We start from the raw sequence: 19,199 nt of genomic DNA, 5'->3' as shown, positions 1-19,199 counted from the left end.
ACTTTGTGATCTCCAATCACTCACATAATTTCCAGGGTAGTAGAATCAAGGCATCAAACATTTGAAGTGAATCTCACGTTCTTAGTTTACTGTCCAAAAATACAAAGAAGTGTCTATTATTCTTATACTATATAATCTTGCTCTGGAGTTATTATTATAATGTCACAATTCACTGAATGAAGTGTGTAATAGATCTTGGCACTCGTTCACATTATTTTTCTGTTCTGTTATTTTTAAATATATTCTAAAAGGACTTTAAAAATATGGGGACCCAGGGGCACCTGGGTGGCTCAGTCAGTGAAGAGTCCAACTCTTGATCTCAGCTCAAGTCATGATCTTGGGATTGTGAGGTTAAGCCCCGCATCTGGCTTTGCACTGGGTGTGGAGCCTGCTTGGGATTCTCTCTCTCCCTCTGCCCCTCCCCACCATAAAAATAAAATAAACAAAAAATAAAATAAAAGATGGTGGTCCATTGACTGGATTTCTTTCTAGTCTGTAAAAAGATAAAAAGGAAAGTGATTGAGGGAAAGATAAAACACTTCTGACTAACTTCTAGTGGGGTAGGGGTAGACAATTTGTGTTTATGATTAGTGACCATGAACTTCAGCTCAGTATTTTACAGGACCATATTGACATTGACATTAAAAACCCTTATGTTTTTTAGAGATTTTTAAATTTTAATTTATTTGTTCATGAAAGACACACAGAGAGAGGCAGAGAGAGAAGCAGGCTCCCCATGGGGAGCGTGATGCCAGACTCGATCCCAGAACCCCGGGATCATGCCCAGAGCTGAAGGCATATGCTCATCCACTGAGCCAGCCAGGTGTCCTGGCATAAAAACCCTTATTAAATACCAGATGTGCATTCATTTGAACATCATTCACTAATTTTCTTCCTTCCTTAAACATGTAATAAAAGCTGCTGAAATGTCATTGCTCCCAAGGGTAAGCTCCCCACTATTAGCATTTAAGCTCCAGAAGGGAAGTGACTGGGTTTGTTTCGTTTTGCCTGGTTCATAGTAGACGCTCAGTAAATGAGTGAATGATTTGATGAAATATACAAATATACATTTATGTCCTTTCTTTGGGAAATTCACATTAAAATGTTCCTGGCAAAATCTGCAATATGATGTTCTAATTATACCAATGCTGAGATTTCCCTTATTTTGGTCAGATTATGTCACCCACTATTCCTAATTTCAAATTTACCGGCTTGCAGGTCATATCCCTCACTTCCCCTTTTGCTCCTGACTCACCATGCCACTGTCTCTAATATTACTCCTGCTTTAACTCTTGATGGTTTCAGTCTAAGTCTGCACATATTCCTTCCTGTACCCTGGCCTCTTCCTTGAACTCTGCTTCTAAAATGATCTTGTTCCCCTTTTTTCTGTCATACCTTAAACTTTGTCATTGCTAATAGACTCCTCTATAATCTCAGCTTTCTGAAACCCATTCCCTGATCACCACCTCCTGCCTTTTCAGCTCATTCTGCTGGTTCCCCTAGCATTTCTTCCAACCCATCAGGATCTCCAACTAATTGGTTCTACCCTCTCTCTCCTTCTCTTCTTTTATTCAAGTGATCCTATCCTCTCTTTGCAGTTCCTCATCCCCTTGGTGTCCTCTTTGCCGGGGTCCCCAGCTTAAATTCAACCATTAGGATCACTCTGTAGACACAGCCTCAGCTCCCATGCCCCTTGTGGCTCCACTAAGGTTGCTTGGCCAATCATGATCCTGGTTAAACCCAACTGTCCATTCGTCCTGCACAGCTGAACTGGAAAAGGAAAAACATACAATCATGCTAACCCGACTCACTTTATTTATTTATGTATTTATTTTTTAAAGATTTTATTTATTTACTCATGAGAAACAAAGAGACAGAGAGGCAGAGACACAAGTGGAGGGAGAAGCAGGCTCCATGCAGGGAGCCCTATGCAGGACTCGATCCTGGGACTCCAGGATCAGGCCCAGGGCTGAAGGCAGCGCTAAACCACTGAGCCACCTGGGCTGTCCCAGAGTCACTTTAAATTCATGATCGTGTACCTCAGACAGGGCCTCAATGCCGCCCAGCAACCACGCTAAATATACTTCTCTAGGAGACATCCAAGTGCAGATGTCTGGGAGTTGGTTGATACAATTAGTTGGCATTTCAGGAGCGTACGTTGGACTCTCCTAAAACATTCTTCATCAATTTCTCCTTCTCAATTGATAGTAATTCCATCCTTCATGTTGCTAGGGTCAAAAAGCCTGTAATGATCCTCGACTCCCCTCTTTCTGTTTTTCTGTACATCTAACCCATCAGAAAGTCTTGCTGGTTCTATCTTCAAAATTATTTAGAATTTGATCCAGATACTTCCTCCACTGCCTTCATCCTGGTTGGCTCCACCATCTTCACTCACCTGACTGACTGCAAAAGCCTCCTAAATGCTATTTCTCATTTCTACCTTTGGTTTCCTACATTCTGTTTTAAAAAAAACAAAAAACTAGAATTTTCCTTTAAAAATATTAAGTAAAGTCATATCACTCTTCTATAAATAACCCTAATTGTTTTCTCATTTTACATAAAGTAAATATCACATTCTTTAAAACCATCCACTAGGACTTTACCGGATCTGTTCTCCTCCACCCTATTACCTCTGTGACTTCACCTCTTATTATTTCAACAGAGAGTTGTTCCAGTACAGCCTCTGGCCTCTTTGCTGCTCTGTTTCCAGAGCATGCCAGACATGCTTCTGTCTCTGGGCCTTTGCATTGACCGTATCCCTTTTCTGGAACACTCTTTTGACAGATATCTGCATGCTTTCTGAATCTTCACTTCCTCAAAACATCACCTTCTTATTGAATCCTACTCTAACTACTTTTTAAAAAATTGCACACTACATGCCCTGCACACAGTCTCTTAATCTTCATATCCCACCCTAAATTTTTGCACTCATTCCCCAGATCTGACTCTAACTGTATAATAGGTACTTGATAAATTCCAATATCGATTTTGAGGAAGAGTTTCTCCCACATTTTAACATCTCTAAATTGGGATATGTTTTATGATTAATGGAGTCTTACAAATGTTGGGTAGAAGTCACAATGTAGTATTCATGGCCTGCAGATGTATGAAATTGGCCATAAGTGTGTATGTTGTTGTCACCTCAATTTGTTAAGTACACTATTGGTGCTGGGTGTTGAGCCTAATTGCCATTTTCAAATATTTTCAAAAAGTTTGCACTATGATTTGATATTGAAATGAAAAGTTGTTGTATATGCAGAAAGGTACCAAAACAGAGCAGCAGAGTATAAATTTGGTATCAGTGAAGCAAATATTCATTGTCGGAGGAATGACTGTAATTAAATAAATTTTGTTACTGAGATACAAGCAAAAAAATGCCTTTTATATGCCAAGCAATGCAACTCAGAGCTGGAGAATTTGTCAAATCCCTCAGAATGGATAAAATAATTTTTAAAGCCATGATAGACTAACAGGATTGATTCATATGTTGCCCAGAATGATCTTGAGATATTTTGTTATAATGTCATTGTCATAAAATAGTGGTGTGTTTTAGAATTGATGGCATCCTAGATTCAATAAAATGTGACGTGTAAATGTACATGCATGTGTGTGCATGTGTGTGCGTGTGCATGTCTTGCTAGCTTTCTTGCTTAATTGATGGTATGGTGATTTTTTTAAATGCAATTTCATTTTATTCATTTGTAGTTTAATGAACATGATTCACAGCTTTATTCTGATTGTATTTTTTGGTTGTGATTTTTAACTCTTTATGTCCCGACTGAAGGAACTGCGGTCTGAGGTGGAACTGGAAGTGTTAGGAGACACGGAAGGACTCAACCTGTCTTTCACAGCTATCTGTAACAACAGGGCCCTCTTCCCACACCAAAAGAAATGCTCTCACATGAAGGTGGGAGACACAGTAAGTTCAGGGTCAATCAATTGTCTGAAAATATGTTCAGGTAAGTAAGAAGTTATCTTATTGCACTGAAGCTGGAATTTTCCTTTCAAGAATTTCAAAAGCGATTTTCAAAAATTTCCTAATAAATGCTTTTGGCAAAGCTGATCCCCATGCCACTTTGTTTCTTCCCATGCATTTTGGTGGGTGGAAGAAGATAATTAGTATTTTCTTTTTCCAGGCTTCATTTAACGTGACTGTGAGTATACCGAACTGTGAGAGAAGAAACAGGCACATTATCATAAAGCCTGTGGGGCTGGGGGACGCCCTGGAAATACTTGTCAGTCCGGAATGCAACTGTGACTGTCAGAAAGAAGTGGAGGTGAACAGCTCCAAATGCCACAATGGGAACGGGTCCTTCCAGTGTGGGGTGTGTGCCTGCAACCCTGGCCACATGGGTCCTCGCTGCGAGTGTGGGGAGGACACGCTGAGTACAGATTCCTGCAAGGAGGCCCCAGATCACCCCTCGTGCAGTGGAAGAGGGGACTGCTACTGTGGCCAGTGCGTCTGCCACTTGTCTCCCTATGGAAACATTTATGGGCCTTACTGCCAGTGTGACGACTTCTCCTGCCTGAGGCACAAAGGGCTGCTCTGTGGAGGTAGGTGTTGTCTAAATCCACCTCATGCTGTGACTGGGCGGGTATCAAGAGGGGGCTTTGCCTCCTTTGTGCCTTCCACAGTTGTCTGTGTAGAGTAGGTGCTTAATAAATAGTTGCTGATCAAGAGAGTGGCTTAATCTCTAGACCTAAGGTAACTGATCTCCTCTTGCATTTTCTCTCTTATGTTCTCTTGGGGTGAGATCTCTGCCAGTGCAACTTCTATCTCCATTGTTAGTTCCTTCAGAGTTCAGTAGGCAAAAAATGGAAATATCTTCTCTTTGGTTATTACCCAGACTCCACAAAATTGCACGTAATCTGAACTCCATTATCCTCCAGACCTTTCAGCATCAGGCTTCTGGGTGTCTTACCCAACTCTTAAATGCCTGTTCCTTTGGAAAAATGAAAAGCTGGGCTGCTTAAGGAGCATATTGCCAAGGACAAGGGACACAGAAAGACGAAATGAACTTTCAGGGCCTTCCTTCATCCCACAAATATTTATTAAACACCTATTATGTGGCAGATACTAGATTAGACACCAGGTATAATAAAGATGAATAAGGACATATGAAGGCTATGGAAAAGGTAAGAATGAAACATTGCTTGGAATTTTTTAAGATGGAGAAAATGTTTAGAAAGCAGAAAAATGTATGTTTTAAAATCCTTTGCAAAACAAAAAACAAAAAATAAAAAAAAATCCTTTGCATATGGAGAATCACTGTAATTTAAGGATATATTGCATATAGTGTGACTACTATAGAATCATTCTGACATACATCCATATATTTAGGTATGATCTATCTGCAGAAGAATTGCAAATGCATTCATGTTCTTTAAAATGATATAAATTTGTGTTACAACTGGAATATTAACTAACTGCTGAGTTTAAGCTCCCAATGTCTCCCTTTTTCTCAGTGTGTGACCAGACAGCTTTTCAAAACAGAAAGCCATTATCTTTAAAGAAAACTAAGAAAGTTATGTTTTCAAACCCCAGTGTCAGGAACATATAAAAGAGACTGATTTTCAGGAAAAAAGGCCTGAGAAGAGAAGCCTCAGAGAATTCCGAGCTCTTTGAAAGCCATGTGAGGCCCTTCGAAGCACACCTCCATTTCATTTCTTTGCAGCGGCTCTTGCTACCAACAGGTGCCTCTGCCTTCTTTCTTCTCCCCACAGAGTGGAAAATTTAGGATCTGTCCAGATTGAGACACGTTTCTCTCCCCCTTTCACTTAGAGGTCTATTTCCTTATTTAATGGGTGTGTTTCCAAACCCACATCAGTTCTCTTCTCGTAAGAGGTAGGCGGGACACAGCCTGAAGCCAGAGGCTGTCACCATGTCTAGAAAAGAATACGCTTGGCAGATCCCCAGATTGAACCTCTAATAGAAATGTTTTAGCAAAGTATGTGCTCAAAACATTTGAAATTACCTTTCAGAAAAATTCTACCTGTAATCTAACATACTATGATAGCGATCCAACCTCACCGATATTTCACCCTTTAAATCTTAGATCAAATAAATAAATAAATAAATAAATAAATAAATAAATAAATAAATCTTAGATCAAAGAATTCTGGAGCAGTGTAAATTGCTGAACTGTGCTCAGCAGCACAGTTCTTCTGGTTTGTGGATGGTCTTTCGCTTTATTTGGTACCATGCACACAAAAGGAAACGAACTCAAAAAGAGTTGACTTGATCTGTGCATTGTAGTTTGGAAGGTCTGACAATAGGGCCTCTCTTTGTATCAGATACAGTGATCCCTAGAGAGATTCTATTTAGAAAACACAGTTATTTCTTCAGTTGGACTCAGAAAACTTCACTAATGCCAACCTCCTTCATATTTGAGGGTACTTTACAATTCTCAATCATTACTGTTTCTCAAAAGCTATTTTGTTTGTAGCAACATCGCAAAGGATGTCACTGTGTTATTAGTAACTTTCTCTTTGAAAGGGTATAAAGGAAAAAAAGAAAAAGAAAGGGTATAAAGGGGAACCTGGGTGACTCCGTTAGTTCAACATCTGACTCTTGATCTCAGCACAGGTCTTGATCTCAGGGTCATGAGTTCATACCCCGAGTTGGGCTCCACACTGGGGGTAGGGCCTACTTTAAAAAAAAGTTTTAAAAGTATAACAAGTATTATTATTCAAATTTAACTAAAAGTATTATTATCCAAATTTAACTAAAAGTTCTGGAGTTCCCACTATGTGCCTGGCATCCTGCTTAGTGCAAGGATAAAAACTGTCCCTGGCCTTGTGAACAGACACTCTGTTGTTTGCAACAGAGGCCAGAATATTCTACAGCTTCCCTTCTCATTCAGATCTCACTTATTTTACAGCTAATTCGCTCTGCAATGTGCCACTTCTCTGAAGGGCTATTACCACAATGTTCTTTTTCATGTACCTTCTTTCATCCATCTGTAAGTACTCACAGATATAGGGCTCCATTGATTTATTCCCTTGCCCAAATTCCATTAGTCTTTTATATTTTGATTCTAAGAGACGGGAAACTAACAGGCAAATGACATTACAGAAAATACTTTCTGCCATTATACACTTATACTTATCAGTCAATGGCATTCCAGAAAGATCTATCCCTTTGAAAAGAGCCTGACAATTTTTTCTTGATCTTTGGTTATCATCTTGCTTCTACATGAAGCCGTTTTGAAGGTTTTATTGTTGTTTTTGTGGTTGTGGTTTTATGAACAGGTACTTTATAATTGGTTACTTGTGAATATCAATTAGCGGTGATACGGTGGATGGTTCTGGAAAGCCTGCAGAAAGAAGGGTTGCTAAATTCTGACAGGAGCTCTTGAAAGAGTTTTCTAAATTTCTGCCAAGTAATTCTTACATGCAGTGATACACTTGGGCATTCTCAAAGGAAATGCACATTTCACTTGACAATATTTATAAATCATATTAATTTTTCTGAATAAACTTCAATATAGAAGTCTATCCCTATCATGAGAATAAGTTTCCCTTTCTGCTGAGGAAGAAACAAAAAGCAATTGTATTTTAGAGGATAAGTTAGATGAGATATGTCTGCAGCAAGTTTCCAGGCGCTGCCTCCTTCAAGCTGCCTCTGCCCTAGGCTTCTGCAGCTTTGCTCTCCTACCTCTCAGTCTCCCTGGTAAGATTCTTTTTTTCACATTTCTTTAAGAGTTATTTATTTGAGAGAGACAGAGAAAGAGAGAAAGCATGAGCAGGAGGAGAGGGAGAAGCAGACTGCTAAGTAGGGAGCCTGATATGGGGCTCGATCCCAGGACCCTAGGATCATGATCTGAGCTGGAGGCAGACGCTTAGCCAACTGAGCCACCCAGGCCCCCTTCTCTGATCATATTTTAAGTGCTGATGCTCTTTGGAGCTTTTCTCACTCTGCTTCCTCTACGTGACTCGACCCACAACAGCTTTGCCTGCCATCTCTCTCTGATGGATCCAAACCTCAAACCTCACTGTCTCTCCTTCTGGACTATGTATATATATATATATCTGCCTACTAAGATGTCCCAGAGGCCCCTGAAAACTCAATGGAGCCAAAAATGAACTCGTTATCTCCCCCACCCAAAGCTGCTCTTCTTCCTCTGCTTCAGAACAATCTATTCGTTCAACAATTAAGCCCTACTCTGTGCCAGGCACTGGGGCTAAGTCAGTGAGCATGAGCTGAGAGCTTCCATCCCTGGTCAGTGACAAGCTGCACCGTCCACCGAGCAGCCCAGGCCCACCCCCCACCCCCCCCCAGCAATCATATCCCTCCCGGAATATTCATCCCCTGAACTGTACCCCTTTCCTCTCCTTCCCACTGGCCGCTGTTCAGGACCTCAGATCTCCTTGCCTCGTTTGCTACAGCAACCTCCTAACCAGTTCTCCTGTCTCTAGTTTGACCTTCTCTACCGATGACAGGATATTTCTAGACACGTATCTATTTGTTCAAGTCTCTACTTAAAATTCCATAACTTTCAGGATAACGGTTCTTTCTTTAGCCCATAACGCTTTTCATGATGTGATTTCTGACTTTCTGTTGACCTTTCCAACCCCGCCCTCGCCATTCTGCGCTCCTGCCACAGCTCATCTGCACCTTTAGCTCTATCTATATGAAACTACTGTGGGTGTTAAGGAGGTTACACGATCACGCACTTCTGTCATTTACCTATGCTTTTTTTCTTGGCTTAAAATGCATGTAGCCCTCTTGTGCCTTCTCTCTGTATTGTCCAAATTCAGCTCAAGCTTCATCTCCTCTGGAAACATCCCCAAATCTCTGGTCTAATTTAGAAACTCTCCCTCTGTGTGCATAACGCTTATCACATTGTGGTGTATTTATTACTGGCAGTGTTTATTTGCTTGTCTCCTACTCTAGACTATAAGCTCAGTGACCTTATTTAATTTTGTATCTGCATGCCTACTGCAATCCTCAGCACATGATATATGCTCAATTAAAGTTTCTTAAATAAATGAATTTGTTGAGCACTCACTATATGCCTGTAGGACATCTAATTGGTGAATGCAAAGCTAGAAGATTTACACATAATCTCATCCGACCACAGCGACTGTAAGATTTTATTCCCTCTATTTGATAGATGAGGCTTTTATGATCACTCAGCTTGAATGATGTAGAGGTGGGGCATTACCCAGGTCTGCGTTGCATCTCTATCTTATGACACCTTAATTAAAAGCAAAAAAAATTGTGAAAACAATTTAAATACACACACAGACACAGAATCACACACACACACACACACACACAAGTTGCTATTATAGGCTTCTGGATTATCTCATTTCATCTGGCTATGAGTTGTCTCTGATATAACATCAGGTAATCATATTGGTCTTCAGTTAAGAGACCAGATCAAAAGAGACAGAGAGAGAGAGAGACCAGATCAATAAATATGCACACTTAGCAAAGTTTTTCCATAAAATATATCTACACTCACTGCTCCTCCTCACACGTTCACTTTTTTTTCTCATTTTTCTTCTTCAGTCTTTCTGATGGTATTTAAAAGCAAAGAGAAAAGCAGCCCCCCACCTGCATCTGAAGTGGCTGCGGCCCTAAGCATCAGGGACCTAAGCATCATACATTCATTCATACATTCATTTATCTGTTTGTTTTACAGATAACGGCGTGTGTGACTGCGGGGAATGCGTGTGCAGGCCCGGCTGGGCGGGCGAGTACTGCAACTGCACCACCAGCACCGACTCCTGCGGCTCGGAGGACGGGGTGCTCTGCAGCGGGCGAGGGGACTGCGTCTGTGGCAAGTGTGTTTGCACGAACCCCGGAGCCTCCGGCCCGACCTGTGAACGTTGTCCTACCTGTGGGGATCCCTGTAACTCTAAACGGTAATGTCACAACTTCCCTGGGGCACAGCGGCACATATCGCTTTAGGTGGGTTTGTTCTCTGACCATCCCCCCCCATATACACAAACCCACCTGTGATCGTCAGCAGTGTCTCACTTGCCTCTTTGTCCTGATTATCCCGGACCACAATGTCACATTTCTGCTGGAGACAAGCCTGGGGAAGCTGAGCTGAGGTCCCACACTGATAACATCAGATGGCCTTTCACTTACAATAGCAGCCGCACATAAGGAATGCCCTGGAGGTAGACTGATGACACCCACATTTGGTGCCTTTTCAGGGGAAACAGATGAGCTTCTTTCTTATTGAGAAGTTTATAGCCTGACCTTGCTGATTCACTCCTATCTATAGCCTCACGGAGGCAAAAAGGCAGAAAGGAGATCTTGACTTTCCATTTCTTCCCACTTCTTTACCACTGGTGCTCTTTGGCACCTCTCTTTGGTTGTCATTTTACACAGCTATTGTGTGTTGTGTTTTCTTTTATACCACATGAACAATAACAGCAACAAAACTTTCCTTTGTTTTCCAGTAAAAAACTATTTCTTTGGCTGGTAGCTAACTTCTTCATGGAAGTGGGGCAACGTTTCTAGGTCAAATGAAGCAAGTCTCCAAATGAGCTGTGTTATGACATTGCAGTATATCAAGTATTACGGGACAAGCATGCTCAAGCAGTCTGTAGTTTCATTGACTCTATACCCAACATGGTGACATTTGCATTTCCTGTGTAAACAAAGTAAGAGAATCAATATTCACCCAGTGGTTCCTCACCTTTCAGGGGTCAAAACTTTTCTGTCACTGTGCCTGGACATATAGCAAGAAAAGTGTGGGGACACGGTTAGACCTATTTGAACGGAATTAAATGTAAAATGTCCTGTCAGGATGTTTCTTCCATTATTTATCTATTTAATCTTCTCGTAAATTTGATGGAATTTAAATCTGGTTTATAAAATATGAAGTTAACAACCAAGGTAGTTTGAATTTGAGGAATCGGTTCATCTCTTTGGTGTTTATGTTAGCTCTGAGATGAGTCCATTCTTCCATTTTTTTTTTAATTTTTATTTATTTATGATAGTCACAGAGAGAGAGAGAGAGAGGCAGAGACACAGGCAGAGGGAGAAGCAGGCTCCATGCACCGGGAGCCCGACGTGGGATTCGATCCCGGGTCTCCAGGATCGCGCCCTGGGCCAAAGGCAGGCGCCAAACCGCTGCGCCACCCAGGGATCCCTCCATTCTTCCATTTATTCATTCATACATTCATTTATCAAATGGGTGTTAAGTACGTACTGTTCACTAGAAATCATGGTAGGCCAAGGGCATATAGTGATGACCAAAACAGTTACAGTTCCTGCCATCACAGGTGCTAAGAATCTAGTGGGAAAGACAGACATCATTTAAAGTAATTATAACGGTATCTGAGCTGACAGTTACCGTAAGAGATCCAGAGGGTGCTGTGGAATTATATGGCAGGGCTACCACACTAGCATGGGCAGACATCAGTCAGATGCACAAAGAGGTAGAGGTTTTGAGGGTTTCCACAGTGTCCAGCAGCCCCCTGCAAAGCCACTCTAAGTAAATATATAACCTAGATAAATGCAATATACTTGCAATGCGAAGGCAATTTCCAGACAAGATTTCTATCCCCACTCCCACATATATTACTCCTCCTCAGCCCTTCCTACAAAGGAATGCAGAGACTTTCTCTGCAATCCCAAGAGAACTAACCCGTAAGGGTTAGGGAAGGCTTGCCTAGGGCAGTGCAGTTTCAGCTGAGACTGGGGGAGGCCTGGGGCCCAAGTGTGGAAAGAAAGTTTTCAGAACTTTAAAGAGTATACATTTGTGTGGCCTGGGGAAGAGAGAGGCAGGATGATGTGTAAGAAAACTTTTGCTGTTTTGGGTTACTCCAAACAGAATCTGATTGTAAAGTGATTTTTCAGCACAAGATTAATTTAGAGTCTGAGTTTTACTTTGCTGTATAGACATCATTAGAGAAGCTTAATTCCAGGGCTATGTTCTTAGAAATACACTTTTCTGTAAGTAGTGATCGTTTATTAAAAAGCCTGCATTAATGAGGATCCAAGCTGTAACCTCAGCTTTTGAAAATACCCCTAAAAGGGTTAGATTCATTCAAAATAATCACAGACCAGTGAATCTTGAATAGTCATTTATGACATGTATGAAGTCTTGGAATTCTTGTTAAACTACAGACCATTTCTGTTAAGATATTCAAACTTTGTTTAGTCACTAATCATATTTTAGAACATAAACCTTTCTTACAAAAATGTAAAAACCAAAAACCTAAATCAAATACCAAAATAAGTGTGTCTTGATGTTGGGTTTTTTTTGTTTTTTTTTGTTTTTTTTTTTTTTTTTTGTCACTTAACCAACCAGAAGCAATCATTATAAATAAATGAGGATAGTAGTTATTATCAAGACAGGCTCACAAAACACTGATTACTAAATGGAATCAGAATGAAGCAATTTCCTCTTGAACATCACCCAAATATCTTCCTGAAAGCAACAAAAGGCAATGTCCTCTATGAGACACTCCTATAGCATGAATCACAGTAAGCATTAGAGCAATATCCCAGCTGCGTATCTGTTTTCCACCAACACGAACTGATAAACTCTACTGAATAATGTTTACAGGAGCTGCATTGAATGCCACCTGTCTGCAGAAGGCCAGGCCCGAGAAGAATGTGTTGACAAATGCAAACTAGCTGGTGCGACCATCAGTGAAGCAGAAGGTTATACTTTGTCTTATTAAGCTTTCTTTTCCTTTACATTGCTCCTGAGAGGCAGAAACGCTGTGAAGGGTTTTTCAGTAGCTCGACCTCATTTGAACCAGGGCATTAGTTCAACGTTAGTTTTTATGAAGGGATGTAAGGCTAAAAACATGATGATTTGGGATACAAGCAATTTAAAGTCATAGCTATTCTATTTGACTTCAGCTCTGTTGGCAAGTTCACCTTTGCTTAAAAGTACAATTACAGAGAACTCCAGAATGCTATTTTTTAAAATTAGAAAAGAAGAAAAATTTTAAGATAGCTAAATGTTAACCCCTAAACCTAAAATCATCCTCTATTATCTGGTTGGCTTATTTCAGGATAGGACAAGGTGAAGTGTAATATGGGTTTCCTGAGAGGAGCCCTCCCTCCACTCCTCTTCATATGCTTTTACTCCCAACTTTTCAAACACGGGTATTACACGACCCCCTTAATTCCCTGTTGCTCACTCCCCAAATACAAGAAGGACTTGTTACCTTTAACTGCTAAGCAAATTCTGCTCTTGTGTTCTTTCACCTGTCATTTTAAAATTTAATTACTTAAAATCAGATTCTTTTTAATGACAAATGTCATCTCAAATATTTAAATAGGTTGTATTTTAGCTGGGAAGACCACTTAAAAAGTACTTTGTGAAGAAGATGACTAACTCCTCCTAAAGGGATGATCTAGGGGGATTTGTCTTTCCATCATCCTAAATTCTGCATTCTCATGCTGCTTAGGTGCAATTGCTGCTCCACATGCATTAGAGACGTGACCAAGATGTATCTCAGGCAAAGAGCAATAACTAAGACAATTTATGACACTCTAGGATATGTATCTTGAAGAAACAAATAGAATAGAGAAATTAATCCATTTCTGAAGTGGAATAAGTTAGTGGCATTTATATTGTTTTGAAAATTACCTACATTGTTTCAAAATTGAGATTTCTGACTGTGCACAGTTGAATGACCCCGTATGGAGGAGCATGATTAGTGCTCGTAAAACCCCTTGTCTGTACTTTTCTGGTGACTAAAGATAAATATGCCAAATAACATAAAGTGGACAAGATGGTGTGTACCTTACACTAATACTGAAAGTAGAATGCGGTAAAAGCACTAAGGAAAGTAGCATCTGTGGACTATTCCACATTAGTAACTAGTTCAAAGTCAAGGCATATCCTCAAGCTTCATTTCACGGCAAACAGTTGAGATATTTACCAAGCGTTTCTAAGAAATGGCTAAAAATTGCAGAAAATGCCCTGCAAATTACTAGAACTCCATTCAGAGGCAGCATAGGAAATCTAATGTGCTGTGGGGGGAAAAGGAGTAAACCTTGGAAACATGTCAGTCATGAACAGAGAGTTACTATATTTAAATACACAGTTTTCTAAGTAGATTATCATAAATGCTTGGATTTGAGAGCAATATTTTTTAAACATTTGCATTTTTCTTTTTGTGTAATTGGGTAAATTATCTTCAAAATAGGGGAATACAACCATTTCTAACTCAGAAACACAATAATAACTGGATTTCTAATACCATTTAAAGGACTAACCTTTGTTGAATTTGAGAGAAAAAATATATTTGTCAGCCTAGGAATTAAAAAGTCACTTTTCTAATGACACTTTCTACAAGTTCTATTTCAAGTTACTCACCCACTTAGTTATGTCATTGATCACATCACATATTTGCTCTTGAATCGGGTCTTTTATCAGCTCATCTCTCCCCCAACAAGGACATGTAGAGTAAAGGAAAATAGTGTAACTGTCATCCAACATTGTCAAAGACAATGTTCCTCAGATGTGTGGTGGGGACTTGTGTGGGCATTTCTAAAGACATGTGGTCAAACTTTATTCATCCTGAAGGTCATTTTTTGATTTACCCCAACATTCATGTACTCAGAGCATTGTTACTCAAAGTGTGTTCTCTGGGACACTAGTTCTGAAAGTGTTAAATGGAAAATAGCACCCATGGTCATATAAATTTTGAACATGGGAAGCTACGCTTCTTGTTTATTTCACCGGATTCTTGGAAAATGCCCATTACATTAAGTGTGCATTGTGAATTTTCAGAAGCAAAAGGAGGAATTAGAATGAGGAAGGATTCCCAAACTTACTTGACCACAGAGCCTGTTTCTTTTCCTTGGGAAAGCCTGAGAATTCCTGACTCATCCCCAGAGCACAGGTCTTCAACACATAGTTGTCATAATTCAGTGGGGCGCATGGTTTGTATTTCTGTATCCTTCCTGGACCTTCCCAGATACCCACCTCCCCACCTCCATTCTCACATTTCTCCCTTTTTGAAGTATAATTTCATGGAATGCCTGAGATCTTATTCTCACTCTATTATTCTAGGGCAGCACTGCTGGCACTCATAAAGAGGGGAAAAAAGAAAGGTCCATTTCTTAATGAACAACAAAAGAAAACCTTAGCAGCTAATTATGCAAATCTCCAGCCCAAGCTGGACCCTTTCATTGCACATTCAATAATGCCATTTTAATACCCAAACACTACAAAACTGGCTAAATCTAGAGTCATAACCATCATGGAAAGGAGTGGTGAAGTAATTAAAGCAAGAAGGAAGTCATGACTCAAAGGTCATATTAACAGTTCCATTAAAATTTAAATAATCCCAGTGAAGTAAATTAAGCCTCTCTGCACTTCAGTGTAGCTATTTAAAAGAAAATAAAAAAGCAGGATTAGTATTACTGGAAGGAGTATTATAAGCTATCTACATATTTTCTACCTGAGAATAAAATGTTCCAGTAAGTAAGCTCAAGGGGAACAGGGTGGGTGTGCACTGTCATGGGGGAGAGGACGAAGGAGGGAAAAAAAACTCTCTAACAAGAAAAAGCGTATTCTCCAAGACTTCATGAATCCTAGTCCACTGGAGTGGTAGGAGGACATGTGGTAAAGGCCATCTAAAAATACCAAAGTATGAGTTATATATGTAATGTTATTGCAGGACATAACACATGAAATAACACGAATATCACTAATCAACTATTGCCCAGAGGTCCCAAATGTCATAATCAGGACACCTTATTAAAAGTACTGTTAAACAGCTCACTAAAATACAAGCTCCTGTGCATACCACTGCCCTCTCAAATGAGATACCCAGGATGGCCCCCAGAATCCTTATTTGAAAAAAATCCCAGATGGTTTAGATGATCATAAATATTTGGGAATGACCAGGTAAGAATGATTTAGAATTAGATTTCCTAATATTCCTATGTAAATAGAAGCCTCTAATGGATTCCAAAGCAATTTCTTCACTTAAGTCTATCATCTGAAATCCTATCCATAATGCTAAATGTTTTACAAGTCCCTTTTTTCATAGATAATACAGACATTCTTCTCGCAGACACTGACATGAGGTTTTTATCTTATAAATTAAATGCAAAAACAATGATTTTCTTTCTGTGGCTATGGCATTGTTGAACAAAAAATAGCATATTATTTACTTTTTCTTTGTTAGACTCAAAGGAATACATATAGATTCTGTTTTATTAAAACTGTTTTATTTTTAAGCTCATGAGAAAAGGTATAGGTCTAGCAAGAGTATGTCCAAGATTATCTGGGACAGTCCCAGTTTCAATATTCTGACCCACTGTGTTGTAATACAGTAATATTCGATCATATGTCAAAATTTTAGGTTAAAAGCAAATAGTTGTTCTATTTACAGTTTTCTGAAAAAAAATGGTTTCCAAAAAAAGCATTTGTAACAGTATCATTACAAAGTCTCCAATTTAGAAGATAGGAGAATTTTAAGCAAGTTTGCTTCTTTTTAATTTGAAAAATGCTAGATAATTTTGGCAGAGGTACCAGACCACTAAAAATTCTGATAAATAGTATTAATGTCTTGGATTGACCATTTTACTATATTTTCAGTTTCTTCGGTGACATTCATTTTCTGCCTCTTGAATGAGCTCAATAAGAAAACATTTCTATTTGAAAAAGATTTGAGGAAAACTGGATTATGTTGTTTTGTTTTGTTTTGTTTTGTTTTGTTTATTAACAAAGAGTCTATACTGAATGGGAGGCAAACTGTCAAATGAGTTCCTTTTAATCTGGGGTTTACTTTCATCCTATTAGTCCCCGAGTGCATAACACTTCAATGTCCATTTCCTGATATTAATTCCTGATATTAATGTCCAATTCCTGATATTTACTTTTGTGACAATACATGGCCAGCAATCTGGACTGTGGGAAAGGCCCCTTTAGAAGTATCAGTATCATTTTGGGCTGTGTAGTCTTTTTCTGAAATGTAATCTAGGCTTTCTCCCAGATGCTCTCAGCCAAGAGGAACATACAGCCCCCTCATTACCACAATCAGAGCCATTCTACTCCCAAAACAACAAGGTATACCTGCCTTCAAGTACTTTCACTATTGAAATCCTGCCCCCATCAGTTTGATAAGTGCATTAGATGGTCAGTCCTGATTGACCACACCTGGAACTGTTCTTCTGGAACCTGAATAGAAACTAAAACTTCAGGTGGTGGGAAAAAATCCTATGTCTTTTCTATTTTTCTTCTGCAGTGTTGAAGTTCCTATTTGCATATTAAAACTTAATACCACTTTGCTTTAAAAATAAACTAATCTCTTTTGGAATCTCATTTAATCTAATGAATGACTCCTTTATCTGCAGATTTTTCAAAGGATAGTTCTGTTCCCTGTTCTCTGCAAGGAGAAAATGAATGTCTTATTACATTCCTAATAACTACAGATAATGAAGGGAAAACCATCATTCACAGCATCAATGAGAAAGGTGGGTGGCATGCCTTCCATTGTCAACGGTAAGTGGTACTACTGCATAGGAGAGGAGGAAACAACCTGAAAGACGTTTTGGGTAGGTTTCCAGGAAAGACTTTTCCAGAATTTTGATAGAGGGCTTCTACTTTCCCAACGATTGAAACATACCTGTTGAAAGGTTTGATGTGTTCCAATGTCTCTTCCTTAGCCCACATAACAAGATGAGTATATTTGTACCAAAAGCTGGTGGATGTTTTGTAGAAAGGTGGACTGATTAAATCTAATATAAGCAGAAGGTATATCCATAGGAAAGGCTGTTCTACTACTTAATAGCTGCTTGACATTCTGAAAGATACTTGCCTCTGAGTCTATTTCCTTCTCTGTAAAATGGGAAAAATAATACTACCTTCTTCTAAGGGTGACTCAAGGATTAAATAGAATAATGTATATAAAACATGTGCCAGTTCATAACCTACAGTAATGGACCATTGAGTCAGAAAAGACATGAAGCAGCAGGTGAAGAAGGAAGTAATCCATACAGGAAGTCAAAGAGTCCATTGCTTTGGTGGGTTTTCGTCCATACCAACTCATGGAGTTTGCTTGGGACTTGGGAAGCTCTCAAATAAAAATCTCATCTTCAGTAAAGGGGAGAGAGAAGTTTATAGTAGGTAGAAAAGAAAATAGTGGAAAAGGTACTGCTGTTGAGAAGTTTTAAATTTTAGTGAGTATCAGACTCACCTGGGGAGCTTGTTAAAATGCCTGCATCCTGAGTCAGCAGGTGTGAAGTGTGGCCCAAGACTTTGCATTTTAATACTACTCTGCTACAGATGGCTCAAGACCTCCCTGGCTGCAGTCTTAGCTATTCACAGGTGCCTCGCCTTTTCTGTCTTCAATTAATGATATGTTCCTAAATCTTTCTGGCAGAAATGACAGCTGCATTAAATCAGATCTCTCCAGACCCTGCCTGCAACCTCCGCCTCCTCCCCCCAAAACCTTGAGGCCTAAGTTCTGTCCCAGACAACAGCAGCAAGGGCAGGCTAACAGGCAGATGTGTTTTTTGTGTGTGCTTGCTTATCAATGTGCCAACAAAATATTAAATCCTGAATCTGAAGCCAAGAGTATCAAAGTGCCATCACTAAAGAGTGTAAAAACCAAAGAAACCAAAAATGTAAGTTCAAGACATCATAAACCAACCAAGAAAACATGATTAGAAAACTACCACATTGCAGTATGGGGGGTCGAGGAGAGGTAGAAGTCAGCACAATACAGGTTACCAGGGTATGATTGCGACCCTGGTCTTGAAGCTCAGGTTGCCAGAATGTACCTGGGACTTGTTCTTGAAAATCTCATATAAATCGACTTCTTTGAAATGCAAATATAAAATGGTTTATAGAGGCCATTAGTTAAGGGAACTTAAAGCAAATCTTGCTGTGCAAGGAAGAATTACCTAGTACAGAAAACCTGCCTCTTCATTATGTGTTTTATAAAGTCAGAATCTTGGCACTATACCCCGCAACCCTCTGTTTTTGTGACTGTGGTGGTAGCTTTAGCGAGTTCTCTCTCTTTTTTTTTTTTTAAGATTTTATTTATTTATTCATGAGAGACAGAGAGAGAGAGAGAGAGGCAGAGACACAGGCAGAGGGAGAAGCAGGCTCTGTGCAGGGAGCCTGATGTGGGCCTTGATCCCCAGTCTCCAGGATCACGCCCCAGCCGAAGGCGGCACTAAATCGCTGAGTCCCCAGGGCTGCCATAGGGAGTTCTCCTGAAATCAAAGCCAGTCCTTTTAATATTGATTC

The 19,199-nt window shown here is 39.7% G+C and overlaps 1 protein-coding gene across 9 annotated transcripts in view; it reads left to right on the top strand.

Annotated features, from left to right (window-relative positions):
• The window catches only part of ITGB6 (integrin subunit beta 6), a 128,801-nt gene that overhangs the window by 97,417 nt on the left and 12,185 nt on the right, over window positions 1-19,199 (top strand). For all 9 annotated transcript variants that reach the window (XM_041722844.1, XM_041722845.1, XM_041722843.1 and 6 more), the window contains 5 exons: window positions 3,785-3,919; window positions 4,137-4,554; window positions 9,651-9,873; window positions 12,537-12,634; window positions 17,300-17,419. In XM_041722844.1, the coding sequence (XP_041578778.1) occupies window positions 3,785-3,919; window positions 4,137-4,554; window positions 9,651-9,873; window positions 12,537-12,634; window positions 17,300-17,419 (994 nt within the window). The remainder of the gene's footprint in view (window positions 1-3,784; window positions 3,920-4,136; window positions 4,555-9,650; window positions 9,874-12,536; window positions 12,635-17,299; window positions 17,420-19,199) is intronic.

This window comes from Vulpes lagopus, chromosome 11 (genome assembly GCF_018345385.1).
Source record: "Vulpes lagopus strain Blue_001 chromosome 11, ASM1834538v1, whole genome shotgun sequence".
Classification (NCBI taxonomy): Eukaryota; Metazoa; Chordata; class Mammalia; order Carnivora; family Canidae; genus Vulpes; species Vulpes lagopus.
Note: the sequence above shows the minus strand (reverse complement) of the source record. Positions and strands in the feature narration are given on the sequence as shown.